This window comes from Micromys minutus (assembly GCF_963924665.1).
Source record: "Micromys minutus genome assembly, chromosome: 28".
Classification (NCBI taxonomy): domain Eukaryota; kingdom Metazoa; phylum Chordata; class Mammalia; order Rodentia; family Muridae; genus Micromys; species Micromys minutus.
In genome coordinates this window covers 1,736,432-1,754,908 of record NC_137963.1, presented here as the reverse complement: position 1 = coordinate 1,754,908, position 18,477 = coordinate 1,736,432, and the positions used below count along the sequence as shown (strand labels likewise).

Here is an 18,477-nt window from a genome sequence, read left to right as displayed (position 1 = left end):
ATTTCTAGCATCTTTTCTCTGCAGATAAAAATGATGCTGAAACTCTCTGTCCTCTCACACACTACAGAGCAACAATGTGTGGAAGCTGAAGCCCACTGTCCTCCAGCCGACTGAAGAGCAGGGCTGGGTAGAAGGTGGGGAACTTACCTAGACTGGAGCTGCCTTTTGCTATAGTAACGGTCCTCTCAAAAGCTCCCTGGGACATACTCTGCAGGGTGACAGACTCAGCATCAGACGCCAGAGAGCTCTGCTCAGTTGAATACTTAGAACCCCAGAAGAAAGAAAAGAGAAAGTCACATGGGAAGGAAATTAGACTTTGGAGCAGTCATTTCAACATGACACACGCTAGCACCTGAGTTGTTCTTTAGCAAGAACCCAGAATCAATCAAGTCCATAGGTCACCTCTCAGTCAGACCAGCATGCATCCCAAAGTAGGAGAGACTTGGGCTGGAAAGCTTCCTCTCTCCCCTCCTCATCATCTCCCTAGTCACAGCACCAGGTACTAGCTGCAGGATCGTACCTTCTGAGCCACAGCAGGCAGTGCAGGAGCATGCTCTGTGGTGTTGAGGCCGCTTGGTAACTGGGAATGAGTCCACGCCACTGTGTTTGCACATTCATAGTTTTGTTCGACAGTATGTGTGGCTGTGTAGTCACAGAGGGTGAAACCAGAGGTGGCGGCTGGGCTCATGTCTGTCGAAGGAGAGCCACCATGCTGTCTCTGAAGAAGGTTCTGCGTGTAGAGTTCTTCCAGGGACAAATGCAGACCGAGCACTAGGTCAGAACTGTCAGACATGTCCTGATGATGAACAAAGCCACAAGTCAAAATTGAGAGTTAGGCTTATATCAACTTATTATAAGCCACTATTTAGTGAAATATTATTTACTGAAAAAAAAAACTTATTTGTTATTTTTAAAGCCTTCTAACACATAAATTCTTCACTGAGCATGTTTTTCCTGCATGTTTTTAATTTCTTATGGTTTTCATTGCATTTCTTATAAATCTTGATTTCATGTTCTACTGGGGTATAGAATGAGCCACATACAAAATAACTTTAGATACAATATTTAGTTCTAGCTGCAAACAAACAACTTAACAAACTTAAACGAACAAGTTAAAGCAATACAGAGAAGGAAACAACTTATATTCCAAAGTCACACTTGCCGGAAAGTGCTCTTTACTGAGAGTACCAAGTGTGAGAACCATGGCTTTGGAATCCCAGGACCCTCCGGAGCAAACTATTGACAGATATCTATTCATGCGGAAGAACAGAAATCCTTGAAATTCAGATTACTAAAGAAAAATCTTCATGCTCTGTAAGCTCTAACAAGCAATAGTAAATCGGGGAGCCATAAATACCTGCTCTAATCTAGTAATTTCTTCTTTATTAGAAATCTATATATCAAAGAATAATGTCTTTATAGCTACATACTAGAAAATTTCTATAATCCTATAGACCTATATTGCTGCCACTTCTCACAACAGACATAATTTAGCACTTATATCCTTGGGGCAACACAGCTGCTTTACAGACCACTGTGCATAAGTATATGTTCTCCTTAGAGCCTCTTACCTACATGTTTGTCTTCTTATGATGCTGGGGACTGACCTTGGGACTTTTTACACACCGTGGAAGCAGTGTGCCATGGAACAATATGCCTAGCTCAATTCTTTTAAACTGCAAAACTCTTAACAACAATCCACACATAAAATATTTATGTTGTACAAATGGATACTGCTTACGGACAGAAAATAATACTCAAGCCCCTGCATGCGTCTCCTCTGTCCATTTGCTTCCCCAGGACGTATTTCAGGATCTGTTAGATATTGACCCAGCCCACCCCTTTTTAAGCATCTGCATAATATTCATGTAAGCATCTTTATATACTTGCACATTATGTTAGTATCATAAAACCTAAACAGAACCATCAAGAAGCAGTACTTTCATTTGTCTCCCCGCCGTCTCATATATTGATGTCAATGTTCACCTCCCTCTGAGCATAGTCACTGCTGACAGGCTGTGGCAGAGGGAAGACATGCAGAGCTGAAAATAGGCTTGGTTTACCGGGAAATGCCCAACAGGCATTAGTTACTACAGTTATTTCCATTACACAGTGTTGTACAGCCAAACTGTGCTTGCATTAGTGCAACAACTGTTCACCCACTCCAGCGTTCTCTCAGAGAAGCAGTGCAGTGCCTGTGAACTATTCTTACAGACCCTGTGTCTGCTTGGGAATATGATTTAGAAGAAGTGTACTGGGCAGCATTTGACCATGTGTGCACCTAAAGATTAGCGCAGATAAACCCTCATGTCTTCAGTAACACTCCTCACACTTTCAGATTCCTTCTACCAGGTACCATTAGCTTTTTCTTTTTGGGATGTTTATTCTAGTGACTAAGAAAAGCTTACCAGGATTCTAAGTGTGTATATGTAATATGTTACCATGATAAAGGTCTTGATATAACCAAATTTATCATTTGGGGGATAATGGACTTCATGGCCTACTTACAATTCCCAGAAGAGAACAGTGGCATTCTGTAGTATTTTTTTCTTTTTTTCAAATAACTGTTTTACATTTTAGCCATTGTCTTAGTCAGAGTTTCTATTGCTGCACAAACATCATGACCAAGAAGCAAGTTGGGGAAGAAAAGGTTTATTCAGCTTACACTTCCACATTGCTGATAATCACCAAAGGAAGTCAGGACTGGGACTCAAGCAGGTCAGGAAGCAGGAGCTGATGCAGAGGCCATGGAGGGATGTTCCTTACTGGCTTTCTTCCCCTGGCTTTCTCAGCTTGCTTTCTTATAGAACCCAGGTCTACCAGCCCAGGGATGGCTCCACCCACAATGGGCTGGGCCCTCCCCCCTTGATCACTAGTTGAGAAAATGCCTTACAGCTGGATCTCATGGAGGAATTTCCTCAACTGGGGCTCCTTTCTCTGTGATAACTCCAGCTTGTGTCAAGATGTCACAAAACCAGCCAGTACAGTAATCTAGGATCTACTTGGGTTGGGAGAAGAAATGCATGCCTCTTCCCTTTTCTTATGAAGGTAACTATCTCAAAACAATCTATTTTATGTCCTGGTCTTTAATAGAAGTTTTCACTTTTTTGAATCATGAAATATTCTTAATAGAACATATGTAGCTGCCTCTCACAGAAGTATTTAGCATCATGAGTATCCTTAGGAAGACAGAGTAGAAAGTGGCTGCACCACATCCCACTGTTTGGCTCTGCTTCCTAATTCAGCTATTTTATCGTGTTACAAAAAAAAAAAAAAAAAAAAAAAAAAAAAAAAAAAAAAAAAGAAAGAAAGAAAGAAAGAAAGAAAAGAAAAAAAAAAAAGAAAAACATACTCACCAAAGAATTGGTAAGTTTTGGAATAGCTAATCGACAAGCCGGATGACGCACCTTTACTTAGGTTCAGAATGCCCTACTGTTTGCTATGTGTAAGTGCAATGCAAAACATCTTTTTTCCTATAGATCAATGTCTAAAATGGCTCTTCTCTTTTCCCAAGCTTCTTGATATTTTAAGTGAAGTCTCTCAAGATGCTTGGTATATTCATGATAAATGTGGATAGATGGGAAATTACAAGGTTAAATACACACACACATATACATATATATAATCCATATTTCTTAAATTTAATTCAAATTTTAAGGTTGCTCATTACCACACTACGTTTTTGAATAATGATATATATATAGATATGGATATAGATATAGATAGAGATAGAGAGAGATAGATAGAGATAGATAGATAGAGATAGAGGTAACCCAATGCTGAAGTCTCTGACAGCTGCAACACCAGTTTAACAGGGAACTACTGAGGTACTTCACAGTCCCAACTCCTTTACCTTACTGCCATTTTCCAGTTTTCTGAGATTGCAGTACACTCCCTTCACTATTTTCCTATGGTCCTAATGTGCTAACAGCAGCATCTTTCATTCCCAGTAGCCAGTGACTCCTTCACTGGTGATCTACGGTGGTCCTCATCCTTCTGCTTTAACGGCCTCAGGTAGCTTTCAATCCTCAGCTCTCCTCCCAAACCATCACAAAACAGATGCAGATATGCGGGCCCAATATCTTAGGACAGAAGGTGCTTCAAAGCAGAGAACTGTAGGGTGTGGGGGGCGCTCTACCACAGCAGAATCCAGTAGTTGTGTTTAGTGTATAAAGTAAACACAACTTCACCCTGTATGAGAACACACATTTCCTGGAGAACTAGTCAGTCCAGACAATTTCATCCCACTGGAAGGCTGAGATTGGGACACAAGGTTGCAGAAGACCTAACACAGTTATTAAACCTTGACCAATTGTTTTATTATGTCATTTTTAAAGCAAAAATTTTCGTAGAAACTATGTTGAGCATTTAAATAGACATCAATTGAGATTCAGTTTTGGAAAATGAGTATTACTGAGTTTTGTCATGTTTTTGGAAGCAATAAGGAAAATGGAATAAATAATTTTTTAAGCAATCCTGCAAATTAGGAGCTAAAACAAAAAGAAAAAAAAAGAAAAACATTGCTATAGCTATGTTGAAACTAAAATACACCGTTCATTTATTTTATTATTCACTGTATAAATCTTCTTTTCTGGAACTCTAAACCCTCCTGGCTAAAGCCTTGACTTCCTGGGTTTTGTGGCACAGGCCTTTAGACTCAGACTCCAGCATTGTGAGTGGGGATGAGGCATGGTAGGCAAAGTCCTAAGTTCAAGGCCAGCTTGGTCTACAATACAGGACTACATAGCAAGACCTTATCTCAAAAATTAAGTAAATAAATAAAAAATAAACAAATAGAATTAAAGAAGCCATCAAGTGACAGGGAAGCCACCATGTTCAACTGAAATGAGTATTTTGATACACTGCCTGTAATCCAGATAATGCAGAAGTAGGTAATTTCAATTTATAAGTATTATTGAATATAACTAAAGTATAATATACGCCTGAGCTGCCAAAATAGGAGACTTCATAAATGAACAGAGGCAGGAACTCACAGAGCTTAGCCTGCTGCATGAGGCTAAGCTGGGCTCTGAAGCCCAAGCTTCCACCAGGGCAAGTACATACTCCAAGGTCAGCACCTATAGATCCCAGTAGCATACCTAACCAAGCCGTGAAGATATGTCCACGGAGGTGAGCTCCATTTCCAGTCTACACGTTAAGTCGAAAAATGAAGGAAATTCTGAAGCCTTGGGGCTCTGCTTGATCCTTCTTACAAATCTATACTTCAGCATCTGTTTTTCTTCATCACCCACATGTAAGATATGGTCATATTGTATATATAATCATTTGCTTAAACAGCCACAGAAGCTAATGGCTTAATTCTATTAATTTAAAAGTCCAGAGATAAGCTTATTGACCTTTTATCAAAGGTCGATTATGAATTCCTCAACAAACCCTGTATAATGAACTTAGTGCAAACAGGGAAGATATATCGTATAATTTATTCAGATTTTGTAATTTTTTCCTAGTAGAGATCTAAGTCCTAAAATTCAGAGATGAAAACAAACAAAAGCAAAGCACAAGAAAACACCACAATTGCAGTCAGTATTTTACTAAGGAAACCGAAAGCCCCAAGGAGGTTTAAACATCTTCATTAATGGCTTATTTTTGCTTTTTTCAGTTTAAACATTTCAACTGTCAGGCCCGCTTGCCAAACTTCGATTCAAAAAGAGAGTAAACTGCTTAGGAAAAAAAAAATGAGGGAAACCAACTTCAGCAAGCCAGTATGTTGTGCTGCACAGAGCCAGTGCTGGCCCTGTAAGATACATGTTTCTCAGTCTGCAGAGTCTGCTGTCCCCTTAAGTAACAATTACTACATTAAACAACACAATCTGTCCCACTGGCAAGAAGTGTGCAATGCTATGGTTTGGGGAGATCACACCAGGAGATGAAACCAGCTTCCAGCCCTGAGGTTGGTTCAAAAATGAACAGAGTCCAGACAGTCTGCAGCCATGGACCTCAGGTGTGCAGGCAAGGAGCTGCTCATGTAAGACCTGACCTTGCAAAGTCCAAGAGGGTGTCTGGTGGCATGGGCAATAGTAACAGGCACACATCAGACATAACAGGAAATGCTCTGCAGAGGTCCTGCCATGACCAGTTGTTAATCAGGAAAGGAAGAAAACAGAGAGACACCCAGGGTATCTTGCTTCCTAACCTCCTCATTCTAGGGCCTTCCTCCACTGAATTCAACGTATGAGGGAAACATCATCTTAAGAGAACATGTCCAGGCTCTTTTATCTTCATGTTCATCGTCTGTATATTCCCAACACAAAAATTATATCCATACATGAACTGTCTGCCTGGACCCCTGATTCCCTACCCAGTTACCATTGTACACAACAGAGAAATCTGACAGCACAGCATCCCCTACATCCCATTTTTCTTCAAAATAACATTTGTCATGAAGTTGTAAAGTGCCACACCTACACACTTTAAATTTTTCTCTTACGTAAACAGATATTTATTTACATTTATGTATATAATTGATTTATAAATCACTTCTCAGAGATTCTTTTGAATAAAAAGAATTAGCAGCCAATATACAAGAAACATGACTGAAATGGATGCATAAATCAACAATAAGCAAAAACTGGTGTCAAAAACATAAAGAAAATCTCTCACAATCAGGTGATCAGTACCAAGACGTCTGTTTGCACCTAAAATGTTGTATTTTACATTTTGTATTTTAAAATACAACTTTCGAACATTATAGAGTATGTCACCAAGAAAAGTAATAGATTGTCAGCATTCATATTGATAACCCATGATTAAGGTGTTGACAGTAGATGTGTCAAAGTGACGTGCTCTGCACTCATATCCATTGACATGAACACACACTGCCTTCCACCATATTCTTTATGTATAATATTCTTCGACAACACATCACATTAATAAGTAACAGCACTAAGTATAAATTAGCCAGCAATTGTCAAATTACAGCAAAAAAAGTTTACTGTATCTTTTGCATAAAAGTTATAGAAAAGAAACTAAAAACGTCATTCTAAATTTTCCTTATTGCTAAAAGCATAATTTGAGAAATATATTATGAAGATATTAATAAAAATCTTTGAACTTTTGTTCCTATATTCTGTCTCGCAAACATTAGAACTACTCAGTAACAGTCAGTCTAAACAATCAGCGACATAAGTGAAGTTTGAAGTTTTACTCTGATCTGACATGAGTCTGGGGCTGGAGAAATCTGATATGATTAATATGTATGTGGTGGTTTGAATGAGAACGGCGCCCACAGGCTCATTATTTGAATGTCTGGGTCCCAGTTGGCTGAACTGTTTAGAAGGATTAGGAGGTGTAGCCCTGTGGGAGGAGGTGTTTCACTGAGAGCAGCTCTAAGGTTTCAAAAGCCTATGCCAGGTTCAATCTCGCTACCTACCTGCTTCTTGCTTGTGGATGTGATATAGGCTCTTAGCAACCACTCCAGAGTCATGCCTGCCTGCTTCCCTGCTATGTTTATGGGTTCAGCCTCTGACAGTGTAAGCAAGTCCCCAGTTAAATGCTTTCTCTTTCAAGTTACCCTAGTCATGATGTCTCTTCCGTCTCTTCGCAGCAAGAGAACAGTGACAAAGACGCACAGCTCCTACAATTCCCAGAAACTCTGACCTCCAAAAGGTTATATGCAGACATTTCTCCAAAAGGAAGTAACATTTGTGTTGTACCTTGGGAGGAGATGATGGGAGAGAGGGGCTGTAGTTCACGCCATCACTACAAGCACCGTCATGAAGAGATAAGACAGAGGCTTGTGTAGAGTAGACACTGTCGTTGTCAGGAGAGAACTGAGACTCAAATCTCGATTCTGCTACGGACTCAGCGTCAGGTGTATCTATCTAGGGATAAAGTAAGACCAGCTGGTTACTGGACTCTACCACAGGTCACTGGCACTTCTGCTAAAAGGCACCATTATACCCGTGTTCATCCTGTTTTCTGCATGTGCCTTGCCAACTCCTGAAAACTGCTCAAAGACTGACCACCCACAGCAGACACCAGATAGTGTCTAGTGTCAGACACAAAAGCTAATGGGAGCAATTAAAAAATAAACAAATTGATCTAGTTATATATGGAATATACTTAGTATTGTTTTATGATACAAAGAATTAGGTTATGATTCTGCACATCCAACTAATACACCATTATTCAAAAAGACAGTTGTGTGATTTGTCTATGAGGATCAGATGTAAAATGTCAAAGAGAAGCTGGAATCACACTAAGCCTGAAGTGGCCAGATTCTGAACTACTTTCCAGAAGCAGTAAGCAATAAATATTTTAACAGTAGCAAGCCCTATCATTATAAACAGCTGTTGATGCTGCTGGAACACTTCAGTTAGCCTCTTAGAATATGATTCACAGGCTGATAATACATTTTAAATATAAGTTCAAACCACTAGAAAGTCGCTATGTAGAGGTTATCATCTACAAGCGTACATTACGTAAAACAATCTGGATGAAAAATACTTAGTACTATTTAGACAGTTGGTGTTAACTGAGCCTTATGCCACTTTATAATAGATAAAAGTTTATTTGAAAGTACTGCCAAAAAGAATACTCAAATAGAATTTGTATGGCTAGCACTGATGCCTTCAAATCTTAAGAGATTCTAAAATTCAACTAGCTCCATTACTGTAGAGATGAAACATAAGGTCTACAGGAAGCTGAGTGGCCAGTTCAAACAAACAAAGCTTGTTTAGAAAGACTGAGGAATGCTGGGATTGTTACAAGGCGCTGAGCTTCTATGAGAATGGAAGAGATCTTCTCAAATGGCATTCGTTTAAAGGGGTTCAAAAATGCCTCCCAAACCCTGGAGAGGATACTCTTGTGATGTGCTTTAAAGACTATGAGCTGGGTACAACTCCCTATGGCTTTAATCCCAGACCTCAGGAGGCAGAGGCAGGTGCATGGGTGGTGGTCAGTTGCAGATGAGCCATGGCAAAACAGTGAGCCCCTGTCTCAGAGAAGAAAAGTGAAAGGGAAAAAAAGGAATGAATAAATGATATATTTGTGTCCTATTATGTTTCCAAAAGAATTGGCTATGTCAAAGTATGACTAAACATCATAGCCCTTCACAAAATCCACAGTACTCTAAATTATAATGCCCCCAGAGAGGGCCAAAGTCATCTCATATTTTAAATATAATGTGAGTGTACTAAACTTACTATAAATACGTCAAAAATTAAAATAGCTCATCAAGAACCTATAAAACACTAACAAAAAGAATTATCTCCCTTCCAACTTAGTATTAGCAATAATATATAATGTCAAAGGCCTAGTTTAAAGGAATATGTACATATCAAACTTCTTCATACACTGAACAAGCAATTCAATTAAACTGTGGCAAAAATTAATTTTTTAAAGTAAAATTTATAGGAATTTAAAAAGAAGGCTTGATCAGTTGTGGCCACTAACCAGAGCCAAGTCAGCCCTGAAGAGGGCTTTGTCGGGCAGGCCTGTCTCCTTGCAGAGGTGCGGTGAGCAGAGAAAGGCGTCTTCTTTGGCAGAAACATACCCTTCTTCTGGTGAAAGCTGCAGAACATTGGTGTGGAGAAGGGGGTTGTGAGAAAGAAAGAACGACAAAGAGGGCAGAAAGAGGGAAGGGGTGTAAGAAGAACAGGAGGATAAGTCTTCAAGTGGTAACGTGTGACCTCAACACAGAAAGAAAACTACACAGTTAGACACATACTGATCCTACCTACTCAACTCATCTGAAAGGAGACAGTGGCCTTTTTCCTAGTATAACCATCAACAACTAGCCGAGAAGTTATGTTTTTATTCGTCTTACAAATGAAAATAAAATAATTTTTATTATAATTGGTCACTTTTTATCTGCTAAATACTCTGGCTAAATAATAAAAGGAAAATGTTTAAGAAGTAAGGCTTTAAAAGCTGCAGAACAAAGAGTTAAAGAAAATCAATGCTGTCCTTTCTCACATATCATTATAAAGAATGCAATTTACTTGGCAAGGAATGGTACTGAGGATAACGGTGAACTCATCCACCCTCTCTGAATGCAGTGGAGAGGGCATCTCCCCAGGCATCATTAGAATAGCTGAAGAAACTTTGAAAACACTTAAAGCTTGCCCCCCAATATCCAGGTGGCCAACCTGGGACCTTAAGTCCTACATAGCTTATAGAAGCAAATAAACTAAGCTGTTCAGGGCTGCCCTATGCTTGAATTCCTCTTCCACACTCAGGCTTCCATTTTAAGACACTAAGAGCTCTACACTCTAAGAAAAAGGAAACTACTAATTGTTTTTCCATATCACCCATGGATGTCAGTAACCCATGTAGTACTTTTAGAGGAAAAGCATTTTTCTTATTTGCCTACAAATTTATATTTCCTATTCACTAAGTCCCACTTAAAGTGACAGAAATACTCTTTAAAAAAATGACTTTGCTTCTAAATGACTGTCCGGCCCACCTCAGCCATTTCCCTTGCATATATACAAGAAATCAATAAAATCCAAGTTCTTACTGGCAAAGGCTTGGCCACTCCTATCTGCACCATCCCTGAGGGTGCTCCCTTCAGGGCTTCCACGGCCTCTTCAAGAGTGCTGTTTTCCAGGTTAGTGTCATTGACAAACATGAGCCTGTCTCCTGGGAAAAGCCTTCCATCCTTTTCAGCAATGCCACCAGGCACCAGAGAACGAATGACTATTACCGTGTTCTCAGGATCGATGGGGTCCTAAGGGGGCAGGAGGGTGAAAAGCAGTCAGCTCATTCAGACATTGGAAGCATGTTTTACAAATACACTCTGTTTCAACTGCCTTATGGTTTTCATATGAGGTTCTAATGAGTATCTAGGACAAGCTGATGTGTACATCATGCTAGAAAGACCAGAGGAGTTTGGCAGAAGCAACAGAAGCTTCATTCAAGAGTGTCCTTAAATTGACCCCTGGATAATGCTGGATAACTTTAAGATGACATTTTAATTTGGGGAGAGGGGCTGTAAGTTTTTAAGCTATCAGTTAAAGCTGAATGCTGAGGGCACAAGTAACAACAGTATGTGAGTAGTTAGTGGATAGCAGTACTCTGAGGTAGATCTTCTCCTTTAAAAATGAAGAACTACAGAATGAAGCGTTGCAGCATTTTCACTGCAAGCACAAGATCTGGGATTCTCCGGAGTTAGCTTGAGCTCAAGACTAAGAAGAGTAGTAACACCTGTGTTCTATCCGACAGTGATTAGCATTTCTGCTTTGCTCCACACAAAACAGTACGAGGAGGGATGTGGGCTCCAATTTATAAACAATCCTAAATTTAGTAAAATGATTGGGATGTTAGAATTTGTGGTATGTCTAAGGATGAATTCTTCTTCCATATGATACAAAAGATAGAAATAGCTAATACTTTATGGATTAACACTAAAGAGTAAGCTGTAAATTGAGAGCAAGGAAATAAAAATATTCCCCAAATGACAAAGAGAACACATTGTATTGTGATACTTCTAAGCCGTGTTCTGTCTGTATTTTCCTCGGTTTTTAAGTGAAGTAGTTCAATAAATACAGTGCTGAAACAAACGTTTTGTAATAAAAAAGGAATCATATTAACCTGAGCAGATAATTTGGACAAGAAAATGCTATTACTAACTGTAAAATATTAAAACATTATTTCTTTTATCTGCTAGCAGCAAGTAATTTTAGAATATGGCATCGTTAAGGTAATTAGGAGAAATGGGATATATTTACCTGGTAGTCTAAAATGCTGAAGCCGAGGCCCCTGCTCCCTTTCTCCAACTCTATGGACTGAATGCCTGCCTCCCACATGGCCAGTGGCGTTTGAATCTCCTCAGCATTCGGATCCACATCAGACATCGCCAGCATAGGGTCCTCTGTCTCTGAGGACCCAATCAGCTCTCCCAGATCTATGTGAGGCTGAAGAACAGACCAGACCAGAGGGAAAGGCTTTGACACATTGCAAGAAAAGTGTTGGGTTCCTTAGTCTATGCCGACCAAAACATTCTCAAAAACCTAAGTCATAAAGGGCATTTAAAAAGCTAGAATTTCCTATAAGCATATTTAGTGGCTAAGCATCTACAACAAAGCTTATGGGTGACTTTTACTTATATAGGTGTGATCTGCTCTACATGAAAAATAAAAAGAAGTGTGTTGCTGTTATTCACTAACATGAACTTATAGAAAATAAGATGGATTCAAGAAGAAAGTTGGTGTGTGTAAAGTTCTGTATTATGTGCAAGTAAGGTCTCTACAACGCATAGAATTATACAGATTAAGTACGGGTAACTGGGTTTCAAATGTTAACTTCTCTCAAAGCAAACAAAAAAAACAATGAAAACACAAAAACCAAAAGAGAGTGAGAACAGGTTGAGCCAACCCTATTTATCTGTATGAACACATCAAATGTAAGGATGATGTGCTTGTCAGAATAAAATTCTAGTTTTTGTGCTGCCTTTGCTTTGGATATTCTGTTGCATTGCCTAGAGCCCACGATGCAAACCTCCTATCCTTTTCTCCTGGGACCATCCCACTCAAACCAAATGATCACGGCTCAGCCTTCTAGTGACACACATTTTGGAATGATTTTTCTTGTTCCTCCCTGCTTTGAGCACCATGTGAGTCATAAACTATGCATTTACCCTTTAAGTTGCAAGATTATTCCATTGTACTGTGTCCTTCAGCATAATGTAAAAGAAATCCCTCCTTCATAAGATCTGACTAGGCTTCAATGTTAAATCACCTTCCAAAAAGGTGATTAGCTCTGTTCTTGGATATTTTGATTCAAACAGATCAGATTAAGCCTATAGAAAAATGCACATCATAGAAAAGTATTTGATATGAATTGTGAATTAACTTTCTTATAATATACACTAAAATATACAAATGAATTAAAAACCCAAACATACACTAAAACATACCTTTCTATATTTTAGCCACTCACTAAATGGTTAACTGCAATCCAGATGCAGTCAGGTGGGTATCTAGAAGTATGCTTTTCCGTCCGTGTAGAATCTGCATACTTCTGTCAGTCGGGGTCAAACTAGTTAATGGGGGCACTCCAAGACCACAAGGTGTAGCGGTACCTCCATGCTGTTGGGGGCACCTACTGTCAAGTTCACAGTATGTAGTGTTAACTATTGTAATTATTTTCACCTGCAGAGAGAGTCTCCCCGAGATGGGCAATATCCTAACCTACATTTTACAGAAACAAAGACTGAGGTGCAGAAAGGTAAGGTGACTTGTTCAGGGTAAGCACCAATTCTGGTTCAAGCCCAAGCTGTTTGACTTCTTCTCTACCACATAATAGCATAGACCCTATTTAAAAAATAATCAAGTGTTGAGGAAGATAGCCTATCATTCTAACGTACTAAACATCACATCAGCCTTGTTTCTGCAGGTCTCATACCCTTTCTGTTAGTTCAAGATCACTGATGTCCAGGCTGTCTGCTTCTGACGGGGCGTTGGGTGGCACGGTCCGACGGCAGCACACCATTGTCACATTTATAGGCAATTCTTTTAAAATACTGACCACATCCTGATGGTTTTCCCCAAGCAAATTTATACCATTCACCTGCAGAAAAACAGGTCCACACAAAATAAGTTTTGTAACACAAAAGGTCTGTGCGAGAGCACCATTTTCCCACAACATAAACTTCTTTCTGGTAATGGCTGTGGTTCTGCCTTGCCGATACATGAAGTTAGACCTGTGTGAGTATTTCTGAGCGTGAGTTCAGAGTCGAGCTGGCTGTAGCCATAGCTTCTCAAGGACCACTGTAAAACCCTTAGCTTCTCTCTAGGTTTGATCTGGGAGTGTATGGTAGAAATGGAGAATAAAAGTATTCCCAAAGGATACAGGAGAAAAGACTACAAGGAATTAGCATTGAATGGATTTACTAAGAATCCACTGGAATGGCACATATAGTATGGTAAAATGTTTTAAAGCCCGGAAACATTTTTTTAATTTTTTTTTCTATTTCTGCATTTAAAAACCATTGACAGATGGCAGAGAAGAGAAACAAACACCAGCAGACAGCTACCAGGCGGCAAGAACCGTGCGAACGGGGATGCATGAGATGCACTTGCTGTCTGTCATCATTCTGTATGGAAACCTATGAGGGTACTGCCTATTCTAAGGAATGAATACACACCGATCAACTGTGAGGGAGGTCCCATGGCCTTTGAACGCTAAAACAGCATAAAACACAACAACAACAAACCCCACCAAAAGGAGAATGTGCGGAATGGGATCTGCTGGTCAGCGTACACACACAGCTTTTGTGTCTCTGGTCAACACACACGGCTTTGGTGTCTCTGCTTTGAACTCACTCAATGACTTAGCTATTGATCACTATTAATCCTCCACCAGCCTTTTCCACCCTGCCTAGGTAGGAAGGAGGAAATCAGAACTTACTTCCAGTAGCTCGTCTCCACTGAAGAGCTTTCCGCTGTATCCTACGGGCCCTTCTGGTAGCACAGACCGGATGAAGTGGTGGCCCACTGTTGCTTCCAGACTTATCCCCAGACCACTGTTCTCACTGAACTTGCTCACGTGAGCCACCTGAAATGAGAAAGGTCACCACAACCCTAATATTCTCCTGTTTTTCTTTTCTAGTCATGAAAATATTGTAAGCTCGTCCATAAAAGATGGTCAAATTTCCATAAAAGGCTTTAAAAATCTTATTGTGAGCTACATACCCCTGTAGCACTGCCAGCGGGAAATACTTATGTCAAACGGTTTCACAGAGCAAGACTAAAGGGATATGTCTAGCCGCAAGCACCCAAGAGCATTCTCGGCAATAATTACTATAGACCTGCGCAAGGCTGACAGCCTGAGGACTGCATACCTGGGACTTGCTGCTCTGCACACCATAGGGTGCCACGTGCCATTTCCCACAAATATCTTTACCAAACAAGACCTATCAAAATGAAGTCACCTGACTCTGCGTTGTGATGCTGGGAAGCATTCTTCTCAGTCCCGAAAACCCAACATGGAGTTCAACTCCTCTAAGAGCCAGCCAGGTTCCCACCGAAGTCACCTCTATCCCTGCCCCACCACGCCCTCTACAGTTTCATTGATGCTGCCAAGAGCACAGCAGGCAAAGGAGAAGGCTGAGCTACTCCCACTTATCTGAACAAGGATCACAAATGACGTGGTCCTGTCATAGAGCACAGTTCTGCTCTTTAGAGAGGACTGGGAACACCATCCAGACAACGGGGGCACAATGGGCCTTAAAGGCTCAGTATTGGTTCTGATATAAATGAAATGGCTTGGGGGGGGGGTTCCCATTCAATTACCCCCTAAACAGCAAAGGTCTGCTGTTCATGCCAGTCACATTAATCTGACCCTGTCACATTAATCCCACCCATCAAGCCAGTGCTAAAAGAAGTGCTCTCCACCTGAATCCTATTGTATTCCTCCCCAACTTAAGAGCTAAAATGCTCCTGACTATATTTACTCATTTCTTATCTGACCCTCCATCACCTGGAGTTTTTCCTGCTTAGCAGTGGGAGGTCAGAGCTGTTTATATCTATTTCCTTTTTACATCTTCTAACCCAGAGACATATAGGTATTATAAATATGAAAAATTAGACCAAATGTAGTATTTTAGTTTTGCTTTGGAATTCCCTGACATTTTAATGACTTGTGTCAACTTTGTTACTTTTTAGAATAGGAAGCCATGCTATCTTGGCTAGATACCAGTTACTAAACTCCCAGCACTGCTAAAGGAATATGAGAAGTGAGGCAGAGTCAATGTGTTTTTTTAAAAAAGCTAAATGGCTACAAATGATACAGACGAAGGCAGGCAGTAGAAAAAGGAAACCAGAGGGTCAGGAATTCAGGGTCTTCTTTGTCTGTGCAGAGAATCTGAGGCCAGCCTGGGCTACATGACACCTTGTCTTAAGTGACTATTTTTAATAAGAAAAGAAGGAAGGAAGGTAGATAAGGAAGGAGGGAGGAAGGAAGGGAAGGCCACAACTCTGTCATAGCTCATGATAAGCTTTAACTTATTCAAAGTAATCTATCATTCTATTTCTATAAGCCACATGCGTAAGAATAGGGAAAACCTTTCCTGTGTGTACATTGTTCACATTACTCTCAGAAATACTGAAACACAATGACTCATAAGTTCTCAGTCTTGCAAATTGTGTATTTCAGTCCCCTACCAATCAATCTCTACAGCTTTGAAAAACTTGACCTTTGACCTCTCTCCAGGTCACCTTCCAATAATTGCCTTTATTTTCTCCCAAGAATTTTCTACAAGTGAGGAAGCAGGAAGAGCAAGAGAACCTACCACTGTTCCATAGTTAATTCCCATCATCCTCTACCACACAGGAAGAGCAAGCAAACCTACCACTACTTCATAATTAATTCCCATAATCCTCTGCCACTTTGTCAGCAGGGCAGCCTCTTGCTGCACATCTTCAGATTCTTCCAACTCGGTTGTTGACAGCAGTGGATATCCTGAAACAGACAAAGTATTGAAGTCAGGACCAGAACACAAAACTCACCTTCTGCACCAGGAAGGCCTGGTAAAACCATCCTGTTGTACTTTGCCAGACTCTTCATAGTTTCCCTGAATTTTAATTTTCTAATTTAGACTGCTTGCATACACAATGGCATTCTTTTTGAATGAGCAGCTTTTAAACTCTAACTAGACTTTCCATTCAAGTCTCCACACATCTGATAATGCTCTTTAACAGAATAAAAATTCTGGGTTGCTCTCAGACACATGAGATTTTCTACTTGTAATATTACAGTGAAAATGTGGTTAGGAGAAAGCGGGCTATGATATCATCTCACACACAGACCACACAAATTGTAACAGACAACTCCATTACCAGGAAAATATATATATAAAAGTATGAAACAATGAAGAACTGAGAAAGTGTATTAAAAACCTGTAGTCAGAATCCCACTAATCAGCCAAAAAAAAAAATAAATAAATAAATAAAAACAAAAAAAAAAAATTAAGCCAGTGAGAAAACCAACAAGCAAGTGACATAAATAATTATAAGTATAGAATGTGAAGCTGAGAGCTGGCACCTACTGAGGAGCAACTCTGTGTGTCTCTATTTCATTTCTACCAGAGCTCTTCCACTGAGCTACAGCCCTAGACCTCCCCAAACAGATAGTTTGAGGAAGAAGTGGTAGTGTGTCCTGAAAGCTAGCACTCAGGAACCAGCCTGGGCCACATAGCAAGACCTTGCCTCAGAAAACAACCATCACAGCAGAAAACAATAACAGAACAATAGCAGCAGCTGCCGCAACAAAACCCCACACATTTTCATTCCTAAACTAATCTAAAAGTTTTTGTGTTTGTTTTTAAATATTTTATATTTTGTAAACATTAAGTTAAAACTACACATATTACCAAGTGATGCCTCAAGAGAATCTGGTGTGTGTGTGTGTGTGTGTGTGTGTGTATGCATGTGTGTGCATATGTCAAAAAAACAAACTGATTCCACATGAAAATTAACAAACAATAAATACATGAATTATTTTTAATTTAAAAAAGCACTTAGTTCTCTTGATAAATATGAATTTATCAACCTCACTCTTCTGAGAAGTTAGCAGCATATAATTTTATTAACTTAGTCTGTCATAAAGACTTAATAATATCTTTGCAAGTATTGTGTCTAAAACACAATGAACAACTGAGCCTGGTTTTCAGTGTTACCTTCTTCTTCAATCGGCAATATGCTGGTAATTCTCTTCAGTGATAAAGACTCTTCATCTTTTTCATAATTTTCTTAAAGGTAAAAGCAGTGTAAGTTGTAGTCATAAAATAGACAATAAAAGCATGCGTTTTTATAAACCCATTTTATTTGTCTAAACAAATTAAGAGTTAATTTTGAAGAGACAAACTCCATAGTAACCTACTTACTTAATGTCTTCCTGTAAGTGGGCTAGGACTTTCTGGAAACCTGCCTGCCCATCCCCTAGGAACACATTACGTAGTGCACAGCACAAGGCTGAATGGTGTTAGAAATAATACACTGTCCAGATAAAAGCTTCATACTGTTGATGATTTCAGTCATTTGCAGGGATATCCGTGGAGAATCGACAGCGAGACCAGCCATACACAGCAGTAAACAACAAAGAAGTCCATCTCAAATAAAGCAGACTGGTACCCGAAGCACGTGAAGCTGCCCTGACTTCTCCAAGTTTCACCTCACATATGCCTCCCCTCAGTTTCTAAGGCATCAACCACAACTGCATCTTGTGGTCACCCAAATTAAAGTCGGGACAGAAAAATGGAGTCTATCTCCAATGGACAAACAGTAACAGGATGACTGTTTTACACAAGGGCCCATTCTAAAGCAAATGCACAAACCCATGGTTCCAGCTAATATCAAAACATTTTTCTACGAAAATTACTTTAGAGTTAGAAGATAATTCAAAAGTGGGGCTTGAGAGAGGGCTCAGCGGTTAAGAGCACTGGCTGCTCTTCCAGAGGTCCTGATTTCAATTCCCAGCAACCATATGGTGGCTCACATCCATCTGTAATGGGATCTG

At 39.8% G+C, this 18,477-nt stretch overlaps 1 protein-coding gene across 6 annotated transcripts in view; it reads right to left on the bottom strand.

The window, feature by feature from the left end:
• MPDZ (multiple PDZ domain crumbs cell polarity complex component) overlaps positions 1 to 18,477 on the bottom strand; it is a 136,875-nt gene that overhangs the window by 59,031 nt on the left and 59,367 nt on the right. For all 6 annotated transcript variants that reach the window (XM_080939985.1, XM_080939987.1, XM_080939989.1 and 3 more), the window contains exons 12-21: positions 17,639 to 17,710; positions 16,313 to 16,422; positions 14,371 to 14,517; positions 13,366 to 13,530; positions 11,691 to 11,876; positions 10,481 to 10,690; positions 9,415 to 9,531; positions 7,674 to 7,841; positions 521 to 796; positions 148 to 262 (exon numbers count right to left, since the gene is read on the bottom strand). In XM_080939985.1, coding sequence (XP_080796111.1) covers positions 148 to 262; positions 521 to 796; positions 7,674 to 7,841; positions 9,415 to 9,531; positions 10,481 to 10,690; positions 11,691 to 11,876; positions 13,366 to 13,530; positions 14,371 to 14,517; positions 16,313 to 16,422; positions 17,639 to 17,710 — 1,566 coding nt within the window. The remainder of the gene's footprint in view (positions 1 to 147; positions 263 to 520; positions 797 to 7,673; positions 7,842 to 9,414; positions 9,532 to 10,480; positions 10,691 to 11,690; positions 11,877 to 13,365; positions 13,531 to 14,370; positions 14,518 to 16,312; positions 16,423 to 17,638; positions 17,711 to 18,477) is intronic.